Source organism: Pieris brassicae, chromosome 4 (genome assembly GCF_905147105.1).
Source record: "Pieris brassicae chromosome 4, ilPieBrab1.1, whole genome shotgun sequence".
Taxonomy (NCBI): domain Eukaryota; kingdom Metazoa; phylum Arthropoda; class Insecta; order Lepidoptera; family Pieridae; genus Pieris; species Pieris brassicae.
In genome coordinates, this window is record NC_059668.1 from 4,336,728 (window position 1) to 4,350,363 (window position 13,636).

General features: G+C 35.7%; 1 protein-coding gene across 1 annotated transcript; it reads right to left on the reverse strand.

Annotated features, from left to right (window-relative positions):
- Window positions 1-63: 63 nt before the first annotated feature.
- On the reverse strand, window positions 64-3,006 carry LOC123708958 (tether containing UBX domain for GLUT4). Its single transcript, XM_045659999.1, has 8 exons — window positions 2,806-3,006; window positions 2,515-2,707; window positions 2,110-2,326; window positions 1,642-2,011; window positions 1,318-1,512; window positions 862-1,024; window positions 327-510; window positions 64-231 (listed from the first exon to the last, which is right to left on the reverse strand). Exons 1-8 carry the CDS (start codon window positions 2,884-2,886, stop codon window positions 132-134), a joined length of 1,503 nt encoding a protein of 500 aa, XP_045515955.1. The 5' UTR covers window positions 2,887-3,006; the 3' UTR covers window positions 64-131.
- Window positions 3,007-13,636: the final 10,630 nt, after the last annotated feature.

Below are 13,636 nucleotides of genomic sequence, written 5' to 3' on the forward strand. Positions count from 1 at the left end.
TAACAGTTTATCATTATAAATATGGGTTAAATTAGAAAGTTTATTTAAAAAATACATTTGAAATACAATAATATTATATGGTTTTATTTTATAGCCATCAACACTGTACAAAGATATAACAAAAAAAAAAATTATTTCTTAAACCATTTCGGTAATTTACTTTCTTTAGATGTTGAGGATCTAGATTGTGTGTTTCCTTGAGTTTCTTCCAATTTCCTTCTTGTTGGAGCTCTGCAATTTTTTTGAACCAACATCAAATTATATATTTATAATGTTCACAGATTTATTTTTTAACTTAATATTACTATAGGTATAAAACATGTTACCTGTACTTTGATGCTAGAATACTGGCTGCATCACTGGATGTTTGTTTAAGGTAAATTTCGTCTTTTAAATATCCATTAGAGTTTGAACCTTCTAGCCACCTAAAATGCATATGAACACACGGCACGAATTTTGCATCTAACAAAGTCGTTTTGGGGTCCAATGTTTCTTTAAGTGGCGTAGTGACTAAAACAAAGTATAATAAAATCCAATCAAATAAAATTAATTTTAATATAAAGGCTTCCTTAAATAGTAAAAGGTTTAATGGGGTAACCGACTAAAGGTGAGTAAAATTAATATGGGTCCACAGCAGCATTAAAATATAAAACCATATAAAAATTATATGTTTCATCTAATTGTAATTGGTCAACAACTTACAGAGGTCGTACGTACATACGTCACAATCCGCCATTCCGTTTGACCGACCACAATCGAGAAGGTGTCGTCTGTTACCTTTGTCATGTTTAAGTACATAAATTAATGTTTTGAGGATCCCAAGTAAATGGTCTTATGGCGCAAAGAGCTAATAATACTTACAAATTTGAAATGGTTGATTAGGATCGTTAATGTGTTCTTTTACGAAATTATTAACATTTTCTACTGTATCCATTGGACTAAAAACACCCTGCAGTATCATATTGTCTGGAAACTGTATTCGTACAACAACATTTTTATACAAATTTAATTTCTGTTGAGACATCTGAAATGAGGAAAAATAAATGATTAAATGTGCATCCCAAACCAGATTCTACAACATACATTTACAGGCAATAAGTTAAAACCAGTGCCCATCATACGTGATTATTGCGTAACTTTCATTGTATAACTAAAGCATGCAATGAAAGCTCTCAAAAAGTAATGTTTTTTTAAAGTCATGGTTAACTCTTATTGGTCTAGTCAGCAAAACATCAATCAAATAACTTTAATGACTCAACAATATGGTCAATTAATGAAATGGTGCATTCTTACTAGAACATATACACCATAAGTTACCTCTTTTTCAAGTTGGTCTCGTTTATTACTTGTTAATAGAGGTGTTTCTTCATACTCCATTCGTTTTTGTTGTAAATCATGGTAAATTTTTCTTACTTCCTCAATACTTAATTCGTAAAAGTCATCTGGGAGGTCCGATAATTCATCTTGAATTTCTTCTTGCTGCATAAAAGCAATTGCCTTCTGAGATCCAAGCTGAAAATTCAAGACATCTATAATTTCTAAACTAAAGATTTAAAAAATGTTGAAACTCTTAGTTGTTTAAATTTTTTTTTTTTTAAATTGAAATGTCTTAATAATCAAAACTTCCTATCCAATACTAACAAAGTTCACTTCTTCCTCTATCCTTAGACGCCTTTCTAAAGCCTCCTGTGTTTCCAAAGATTTTTGTTTTTGTTCAAAATGCTTGGAAGTCATAGGTTCATCAGAAGACTTTGAATTTGTTTCAATGTTAAAACTAGTTGTGGGTTCTGTCTTCTGCTGTTCTTTATTTTTTTCATTTTTTATCAATTCTATTGGATCAAATTTTTTAGTGCCATCTTGTTTCTGAACAGATTTCTGTATATCATCATCAGGAGTTGACTGTAAATTGTTTATTTCATTAATGCCAGGGCTTATGGCTAGTTTAGCTTCCTTTATTTCCAACAATTCTTCTTTAGGTTTTGCTCGATACACTGCTGACACATTAGCTTGCCTGTAATTATTTTTTAAAATTATTTTATACCAACTCACAATATTTGGGGAAATTAAATTATTATTTTAGTTTGAAAGTCATGTTAGACAATTACTTACTCAGTTTCAGTCTTATCCATGAGCCTTAAAATTGCTCTTCCTGTTATTAAGCCTAATTGCCTAAGTGATTTTTCCTTCAATGCTGAAATACCAATAACTTCCTGCCGCATATACATAATTGTTGGATTCTTCATAGTAGGTAACTCATTTGCGGCTAGAGATATAATTAGATCATACAGTGATGTGTGGGGGCTGAATTCTGCAGTTCTTCTTTCTCCTATATTTTTTATAAAAATTAATCATAGTGATAGCAATTTTGTTTAACAATATATATTATATAATAGCTATACAAATATTTTAAAAGAAACTGTGAGATTGGTTTAACTCTTTATGGTTTATTGTTGTTGGTTTTTATTTAATTTAGCTTTACAAAATGCCTTGAAATCAATATAAGAATTCTCTTACCATCATCTAATAAGAGACCAACAGTAACATTACTTTCAATCCGTTTTTTTTCAGCTTCAACCATTTCCAAGATAGCTTTATTGGGTATATTACAAAACCTTATTGTGCTAGTCAAATCCACAATAATGTTATGGTGTTTTAAATTATATTCATTTGGCTGATACCCATGTTTCTCACAAACATCTTCCAAAACCTTAAAAATATAGGTAATATTTATCTATATATTACGACTCATTTTCTATTATAATTATTTTCTAAGATACTATTTAAGATCGAAATTTTTAGTATTACCTGCAAAAAGCTTGTGTCTGGTGTACAATGAACTTTCATTCTCCTTCCATTAGGAACGAGGATAATAATATCCTTCGACATCTTTATAAAAGCTGATTATAATAAAGTAATAATCAGTCCCATGAAGTTTTTAACTAAAATGATATGCAATAAATTACCGGCACCTATGACCTGTGCAATAAATATTAATTACAGCACAGTCTGTGCTGCACAGATAAACTTAAATATGTGAATTCTCGTCTAATTTGTTTGTCATATATATTTTTATAAACGTCATAACATGTGAATTAGTGACCGTAAATAAGACTTGGGTTAAAGGTCTCGTTACCAGGCCATAAAATTATTAAAAAAAAAATATATAAACGTCATTGTCATTCAAATAAGTTTTAAATCTTGATCTGAAAAAGGCGGGAAGTGTTTGAAATAGGCGGGCGCCAAACTTTTGAAAATTAAATTTAATTTGATATCGCAGGATCAGTTAAGTTGTAAAGTGTATATATTAGTAGTTATTATTGTTTATTTATTTTCTTAGTTTGTTTCCCCTGGTAAGTAATTGAATTGTATTATATGTAAATAGGAATATTCTTTAGGCGTCCATGTTGGAGCCTGAAGACCCTGGAGGGACATCCCTCCAGGTGTCTCATGTAGTCACAATCGATGCATCGGGAATGGAAACGGAAGGTTCAATTTTAGATACGGACTGTTCGGATAGCACGAAATCGATTAAAAGAAAAAGAATTTCAGGTAGAAACCAAAAGAAGAGAAGGAATCATAGACATACGAGTCCGTCAGAATCCCAACTTTCCCCGAATAATTTAAAGGATAATATTATTTCTAAAGTGCTTGATGATAAAATCAATGTAATACACCATAATGAGGCTGCTCAATCTGCTTCAAGTAACCCTCGCGCTGCTAGGTCGCTTTACCAGGCGTCAGACCCTGCGCCTTATGTTGTCCATATTCAAAAAATATTACAACCAAATCAAACTGGGTCTATTCACCCAGTACAATTTGGATTTTTCCTGAAAAAAAGTTCTATAAAAAGCATAGTAGAGGGAAGCATCAAAAAAATTGGAAGGAACATGTTGTCTTTGCAATTTCATTCATTTCAGGATGCTAACACATTTTTAAATCACAAATCTCTAGAAATTAATAAATATAAAGCATTTATTCCGGCCTTCACTATCACTCGCATGGGAATAGTGAGAGGTGTTCCATGTGACTGGGACGAGAAAGACATTATAGAAAATATTGAGCTTCCGCAGAACTGTGGAAGTATTTTGAAAGTTCGGAGACTAAACAGAAAGGTATATGAAGGCGAGACGCCCAAGTTCATTCCAACTGAGACCGTAGTTTTAACCTTTGATGGAAAGGTGTTACCTCCCAGGGTCTTTATATGTTTCAACTCCCTATCTGTAGATCTTTATATTTACCCCACACTGCAATGCTTTAATTGCTGCCGTTTTGGTCACACAAAAATGCAATGCAGAGGCACTCCAAGGTGTTACAAATGTGCTAACAACCACCCAAGTATAAGCTGTAAGACTGAAAGAGATGATGCTGTGTGTATCTTATGTTCTGGTTCTCATTTTGCAACAGACAAAAAGTGCCCAGAGTACGCTAGACAAAAAGCTATCAAAGAAACAATGGCTAGAAACTCTATATCTTATTCAGAATCCAGTAAAGTACATCCACCAGTTTCGAAATCCTATGCAGACGTTGTTGCTTCTGCTTCATCGGCCCCTTCTGGTCCGACTACTCCTTATTCCAGTCCCTATAATTTAACAAGCCCTTCTAAAAGCCCCACACAGTCATTTAGGAAAACAGTATACATGAAACCCAAAGCTCGTCCCAGAAATACTAGTAAGGGATACGAACAAAAAGCACATGCAGAGCTTATTGAACATTACAGCAACATTCCTTCCTTTTCTACAGGTTGTCGCAAAAATTATAATGATTTGTCAGAAATCATAACAAAGGATCTCATAATTTCTATAATTCAATACCTTTCACAATCTGACATAATTAAAATACCGTCCAACGATGCCACTTCTTCAAAAAGTTTTTTAACTCATGGACAGACAGGACCATCCACGAAACCAGTCTCTGGTGATTCAATGGAACTGCCGGAGTATTAATAGTAAAAAAAGGGACCTAATTTTTTTATTGAATAATTACAAACCATTTGCTGTGTCTCTTCAAGAGACTTGGCTTCGTCCTGGATTCAATTTTAGAATCCCAGGATATATCTGTCTTAGAGAAGACAGAACAGATGGGTATGGTGGAGTTGCACTAATTCTTAAGGGAAGTGTGCCCTTTGTCCACATACCCATGCCTAATCACAGTGATAAATTTTCCATTATTGCTGCTAGTGTAAATAATATTTGTATTGTAAATATGTATATACCACACCCTTCCACTGAAGTCTTTGACGATATTTGTAGCATTCTATCTTCCCTCCCGCGCCCTATTTTGGTCATGGGAGATTTCAATGCACAACATTCTATGTGGGGAAGTTCTAAGTCTGATCATTATGGGGCTAGAATCTTAGACATCTTAGATGATAATAATTTATGCCTTCTAAACTCTGGTTGGCCTACTAGAAGGACAAAGCCCCATGAGGGTATCAGTGCACCAGACCTTACCCTGTGTAGTCCTTCCCTTGCTCCTATATTAAACTGGTGGCCTCTATCGTCTTCATATGGAAGCGATCACTTTCCGTTAATTGTATCATTTCCTCAAAAAATTGGCGAAAAGACGTCAAAGGCTCCTCCCCGGCTAAAATATAGACTTAAGGATGCCAACTGGTCATTATTTAGAGATAAAGTTCAACAAAATTTATCAACAATACCTCCAGTAAATGACAGCAATAATCATCTTTGTGCTGAAGCTTTTACACGGGCACTACTACAGGCTGCTGAGGAAGTTTTTCCAATTAAAAATAATAGTGGCAATGGGCATATTCCATCACCTCCTTGGTGGGACAGCGAGTGCTCTGCTGCTATAGCTGAGAGAAAGATGGCCGAAAAACATTACAGAGAAAATTCTACAACACAACATTTTAATATTCTTTGTAATCTTATAACTAAAACACGTAAATTATTAAAACAAAAACGATTCAATGGGTGGAAATCTTTTTGTGCTTCAATTTCACCAGACATTTCTTCATCTGAAGTTTGGCAAAATATTCGTAGATTCAGATCTGCTTTTAAACCTCAAAGGTCTCGCTTTATGGATGGCAATACAGTTGATTTGTTTCTTGACAAATTAGCTCCACCATATGTCCCATCTATAGAAAATATTTCTTCTGACTCACAGCTTTCTCTCTTCTCCCAGCATGATAGTAGCGATTCATTCATTTCGTTTAGCCTTTCAGAACTCAAAGGGGTTCTTTCAAAACTTAGGGACTCAGCCCCAGGTTGTGATGGAATTCCATATTCTTTTCTACAAAACCTGAATGACACATGCCTTTCTTATTTTCTCAGTTTAATTAATTCTATCTTAACATCAGGTAATATTCCTTCATCATGGAAAATCCATGAAGTTATCCCTATACATAAGCCCAACAAACCGATTAATGATCCAACATCATACAGACCAATTGCATTAGCTTCAGTTATTTCCAAAATTTCTGAACATTTAGTTAAAAATAGATTAGAATGGTTTATTGAGAGTAAAGGCTTACTATCTCAAAACCAGTTTGGATTTAGGAAAGGCAGATGTACGATGGATAGTATCAGTATTTTTATGACAGACTTAAGATTGGCATTTTCATGTAATAAGTCTGTGTTAGCAGCATTCTTAGATGTGTATGCAGCCTATGATAATGTTAACCTTTCAATTCTGAAACAAAAAATGATTAATTTAGAAATCCCTCAAATTTTTATAAGCTTCACTATAAATCTTCTCTCTGGTAGAATGCTTAAAGTAATATCAGAAGACTCCTACCAATCCCGTATTGCCTGGAAAGGTTTACCACAGGGCTCAGTTTTAAGTCCCTTACTTTACAATATATATTCTCATGATGTGGAAGCCTCCCTTAAGGGTAAAGTTAACTCACTCCAATATGCAGATGATTTACTCCTATATATCTCAGGTGATTCTGTTGACAAAATGTCTGATACTATGACATATTCCCTTAAGTTGTTAAAAGTCTGGCTTGACAATAATTCTCTAAGTCTTTCGGTTCCTAAAAGTGTTATGGTCTTATTTTCACGTATGAGACTTCCTCCATCAGTGTCTGTATTTTATAATAACATTAGAGTTCCCGTTAAAAGTGAAGCAACATTTCTAGGGGTAATTTTAGACTCAAGACTTACAGGAAACCCTCATTGCAACTATATAAGTGCCAAATGTGAGAAGATTCTAAATATACTGCGTTGCCTCTCTGGAGTTTGGTGGGGAGCCCACCCTTTCTCTTTAAAGCTTTTATATAATGCCCTAATTAGAAGTATTTTAGACTATGGAACATTTATACTTGAACCCTGTAATGCAGTAGCTCTCTATAAGTTAAACATTATCCAGTCTAAAGCTCTGAGAATAATTGCTGGGGCTATGCGTTCGAGCCCTATTAACGCTTTGCAGGTCGAATGCTCTGAAGCCCCTCTGCACCTCAGACGACAATTTCTTTCTGACAGGTTCCTGTTTAGAGCATTCCAAGTCTATAATCATCCTCTTTACTCTAAGTTATGGTCTCTGTTGGATTGTATGGATTATCCGTACTGGGCTCATAAATCGCCGCCATGCCTTATTGTTAGTCTCCAAAAATATTTAGCTCTTCAAGCTCCAACACATAGATCACAATTCCTTCCTATATTTTGTGTTAACTATGATGCCTTAACATTAAATCCTTCTATTTTGCTTGATTTTGGTATATGTAAACAAGACCCTTCTGCCAATGCCAAATTTATAGATATTATTAACAGTAACAGCCGATGGAAACATTGCCATTTAATTTTTAGTGATTCTTCCAAACCCGGACCCGAGGAGTGTGTGGGAGTTGGAGTTTTCCATCAACAGTTTGGCATTGTACAGAAAATAAAATTGCCTCCAGAGACTTCAGTATTTACTGGAGAATGTTTTGGTCTGCTGAAGTCTCAGGAGTATATTTTAATCATGAAGTTAAAAAACTCATTAATTTTAACTGACGCTAAAAGTGCCCTCCAAGCCTTGGAAAGATTTCCTTTTAACAGTAACCGAAATAATCATCCAGTCATTATTGCATGTCGTGATTTATTGTATCGATGTTGCATCAAGAATTGCACAGTTTCTTTTGCTTGGATTCCGGGGCACTCAGGTATTTTTGGCAATACCAAGGCCGATAGCCTTGCCAAGGCTGCGGTCAATGACGGAGATCTGGTTCCGTACAAAAACTTTTCTTGTGATTTGGCTCTCCTACCTAAATCTCGGTTACTGAATTCTTGGACAAACATTTGGCGTTCTTCAAGTCAGACTAAAGGTCGATATTACAGCACGATTCAGGTCGATATACCTCCTAAACCGTGGTTTTCAACTCTGACGCTTGGTAAAGCTATCACTTCGACCCTTATTCGTATGAGGCTTGGCCATGCATGCATTCCCTTGCATTTGGCAAGGCTTAAACTTTTACCTAACGATATATGTCACTGTGGCAATGACGTTGGGGATTTTAATCATATATTCTTTGCCTGTCCTCAACATGACCGTTCCGCTTTTATTTCCTCGCTTTTGTCCATTAAAATTCCTTTTCCTACTTCAATCTCTATCCTTCTATCTAATATAAATATTGATGTATATAGAATTTTAGCCAGTTTCATTTTTCATAACAATATAAAATTATAATCATTTATGTACTTATTATATACCTAATTTATCTGATCCTTTTCAAAATTCCGATCCAATTTCCAAACCAATAAAATAAATCTAATAACACACTTCCTAACTTTTTTGCATGGCTGACGCACAAACCGTGCAGGCCAAGAAAGGGAAAAAAAATAAAAAATCTTGATCTGGTAGTCGAAAAAAAGCGCGGGAAACGTGGCGGGAGTGTTTTTTCTAGTGAAATTTTTAAATTTAATTTAACTTGTATAAAAGATCAGTTTGCATATATATATATATATGTATATGTGTATTAGTTTAATTTAATTGTTTTGTTTATTAATTTGTGTATATATTCTACAGCGTCGGAACAAACAAAATAACTCCGATTGTTCGTGCCAAATACCGGCAATTGAAAGTCCCTCAATATATACTGAGATTAAGAACGCTCATGCTCTAGATAATTTTCAGAACGAAGTAGACTCTGCAGATTCTATAACTGTTAATACCCAACAGCACCCAACACCTCCGTCAGACGGTTCTCATTCTCCAAAAAATCCTACAGGCCGAACGTTTTATGAGGCCTATGACATAGGGCCATTTGTAGTTCATGCGCAAAAAGTTTCTTCAGATACGAGCATCGCTTCCCTGCACCCCGTTCAATTTGGCTATTTTCTCCAAAAAAATTCTTTTAAAAATATTATTAATGGTAGCATCAAAAGGATAGGCAGAAACCGAATTTCCATATCATTCTCAGACCACAAATGTGCAAACGAATTCATTAATAACCCTTGCCTGACAAGAAATAACTACAAAGCTTTTATTCCCTCATTTAATGTGACCCGAATGGGCCTGGTGCGAGGTGTTCCCGCGGAATGGTCGCCTGAAGAAATATTAGACAATGTATCTCTGCCTATAGGCAGCAGAGGAATTATAAAAATTAGACGTCTAAATTATAAAGTGCGTAACAGCAGCCCTCCTGAGTGGAAACCATCACAGACTATTGTCATAACTTTTGATGGTCAAACCCTTCCTAAACATGTATTTGTCTCCTACAATGCTCTGTCCGTGGAACTTTACTCTTACCCTACTATTCAGTGCTATTCTTGTTGCCGATTTGGTCATACTAAATCTAATTGTAACTCTCGGCCCCGTTGTTACAAGTGTGGCCAAGGCCATACTGAGGACACGTGCAACATACAAGATGATGCCGCGTCTTGCTGTCGGTGTTCTGGTCTACACTTTGCAACAAACAGGAAGTGTCCAGAATACGAACGGCAGACTAAAATTAAATTATATATGGCTCAAAGATGTGTATCTTACGCAGAAGCAAATAAAGTGCATGATCCTGTTTCAAAATCTTTTGCTGATATAGTTAGGTTCTCAAACATCCTAATTCTCCTGTGCCACCTGTATCGCCTTCCTCTCCCTCGATTCCGTCGTATAGTAGATCTTATAAGAAAACAATATTTGCTAAACCAACATCCCCCAAACCAAAACGATTAGGGTATAACAAAACAGAACATTTCAATTTGATAAAGGACTACGATGCTCTAGCTTCTTCTAAGGGGGTCGCTTTAATAAACAGTAACCTTAACAATAATGAAACTATGTTCTCAATCTCTGATGTAATCCAACTTTTGACTGAAATAAAAACCATTTCTAACTCTGACAACAATGTAACCGAACGCCGCCCAACTATTTCTTCCTTAACTTAATTAAAATCCTCTTATGCGTCACGAACGCGAACAAATAATCCAGTGGAATTGCAGAAGCGCCATCTGCAATAAAAATGATATAATCCATTTGCATAATAAATTTAAACCATTTGTCTCAACTCTGTCTGAAACATGGCTTCGCCCGGAACTGAAATTTCGGATTCCAGGTTATGTTATTCTCCGACAGGACAGACCTGACGGCTATGGCAGTGTTGCCTTAGTCATCAAAAATAATCTCCCTTATAGCTTATTTCCACTGCCCTCATTCGGTGATGACTTGTCAGTCATTGCTGCTATTGTAAATAAAATTTGTATAGTGTCTATTTATTTTTCTCGTCCTAATGTAAATATTTTTTCTTATCTCAATCAACTGTTCTCCATCCTTCCAAAACCATTCTTAGTCCTAGGTGATTTTAATTGAAAGCATCAATCCTGGGGAAGCACTTCTTCCAACTATTATGGAGATAAATTATTAGATATTATAGATTCTCATTGTATCTGCATTTTAAACACTGGGCTGCCAACTCGTGTTACTGGACCAAGTGAAGGTGCAAGTGCGCCTGATCTTTCTTTATGTTCACCTGATTTAGCTTCAACTTTGGACTGGCACCCTCTTACATCTTCGTATGGTAGTGACCACTTTCCTCTTGTAATTACTTTTCCTTCACAAAAACCTATCAAAACCACTCGTTCTCCTTGTTTCAAATACAGATTGAATAACGCTGTTTGGGAATTATTCAACCAAAGAGTAGAGCAGAAAACTAGTACTTAGCCCGAAGAAGGTAGCCAGATCTCCGCCGAAATTCTTTCTCAGGTTTTGATTGAAACTGCAGATAAATCTTTTTGCACCAAAACTAAGTTCCGATCGCAAATTCCTTCGCCTCCCTGGTGGGATCATGAATGTACAGCTGCAATAAAAGCAAGAAAACAGGCTGAAAAAAATTACTGTGAGGACATGTCAGAAGAAAATTTCGAGTTATATTTAGAATCTGCTCATAGTGCTAAAAAACTGTTTAAGAAAAAGAAATACGATGGTTGGCAATCATTTTGTGCCTCCATTAGTCCAGACGTCAGCCAATAAGAGGTCTGGCGTAATATTAGTAAATTTAGATCTGTCTACAATAATTCTCCCTCTTCTAAATTACCGCTAACCCTAACTAATCAGTTCATGGCTCATCTTGCTCCCCCTTCTGTACCGGAAAAGGGATTTCCTCCATTATCTATTCCTGCTTATATTTCTGATGACCTAACTGGATTAAACGCTCCTTTTTCTTTGACCGAACTTAAAGGTGCACTTAATAACGTAAAAGATTCTACTCCAGGAGAAGATGGGATTCCATATTCTTTTTTGAAAAACCTTTCAGATCGTGTGCTGATGCTGTACTTAAATATTATAAATTCTATTATGGTTTCTGGGTGCATTCCCAAGTCTTGAATCACTCAACCTTTTATCCCTATTTTAAAAGAGAATAAACCAGCCGATGAGCCTTCTTCTTACAAACCTATTGTCCTTTCTTCTGTTTTAATGGAAAACTGCAGAACACCTAGTAAAGTTCCGTTTGGAATGGTTTTTAGAGAGTAAAAATCTATTAGCAACGTCCCAATTCGGTTTTAGGAAAGGTAGAAGTACAATGGATAGCTTAGCAATATTCACTACGGACATAACATTAGCTTTTTCAAACCACGAGTCAGTAATAGCTACTTTCTGAGACATAAGCTCAGCTTATGACAATGTTCTTATATCGGTTCTTAGGGAAAAAATGCTTTGCTTAAATGTGCCACCGATTCTATCAAATTTTATTATCAATATGCTCAGTGAAAGATACATTAATTTATTTATTGAAGATGTCAAACTATCTCGGACTGTATGCAAAGGATTACCACAGGGTTCTGTACTCAGTCCTTTGCTTTATAACATCTATACGTACGATTTAGAATCATCATTGCAGGAATCAGCTTACTACAATATGCAGACGATCTCCTTATATCCAAATCGGGCAAATCGATTAAAAAAAATTACCAAGCTCTAACATCTTCCCTCTCATTTTTAAAATTATGGTTAAATTCAAATAGTTTAGACTTATCTATATCCAAGAGTAAGGTTGTGTTGTTTTCCAGAATGCGTAGGCCTCCCCCGGTCCAGGTAAAGTTCAATAATGTTTTGATTCCCTCGACTAATGATGTCAAATTCTTGGGAGTAGTTCTAGATTCCAAGTGTACCCTTACCTTACCCTACCTTTCAGTGTCTTACCGGTGTATCCCACTGTGAATATGTATCTGCGAGATGTGAACGTAATTTGAATATTCTTAGATACTTATCGGGCATCTGGTGGGGAGCGCATTCACACTCCTTAAAACTGATTTACAACGCCATAATCAGAAGTGTAATGGATTACGGTACTTTCCTGTTGGAACCAGGAAATGCTTCTGCTTTTAAAAAATTAGATAGGATTCAGGCAAAAGCAATGAGAATAGTCCTAGGAACTATGAAGTCAAGTCCAATCTTGAAAACCTGTATGAGAGCCGAATGTGTTGAGCCTCCATTAAACTTACGACGGCAATTCTTGTCTGATGAATTCCTATTTCGTTGTGTCCAATTCAGTAACCATATTCTAACACCTAAACTGACTTGCCTAACATCTATAATCCCCACTTTTAGTTATTGGAAAAACAAACGCCCACCGTGTTTGGTTGAAAGTTACAGAAGATTTACTTCTCTTGAGGCTCCTACTCACCAAGCAACTTCTAATCCGTTGTTCAAATATAGTTACGATTCCCTTGTAATCTTTCCTGATATACACACTAGCACGGGTCTTGTGAAAATTGAGCAAAACCAAAAGTTAACATTTAACTATATTGTTGACACCAAGTGGCCACGATGGCATCGAATATTTACAGATGCATCTAACCGTTCCAAAGAAGGCTGTGTAGGTGTTGGTGTACTGCACTCTAATTACAATATTGTTCAAAAAACTAAACTCCCTCCTGAAACCTCCGTGTTCACTGGCGAATGTATAGGCCTAGTTAAGGCCATAGAATACATCCTTCTACTAAAACTTCAAAAAACTGTAATTTTTACAGATTCACTGAGTTCTTTAAATGCCCTAGCCCGGTTCCCGTTTGGCTCACATTATCAATTCTCTGTCATTTCTGAAATTAGAAACCTGCTATTGAAATGTTTAAAAGAAAACTATTCCGTATCGTTTGCGTGGGTTCCTGGTCACAGTGGAATATCTGGAAATGAGAAAGCCGATCGTATAGCCAATGAGGCGGTGGAGAGTGGAGATGTGGATATTTTTAGAAATTATGCGCATGAC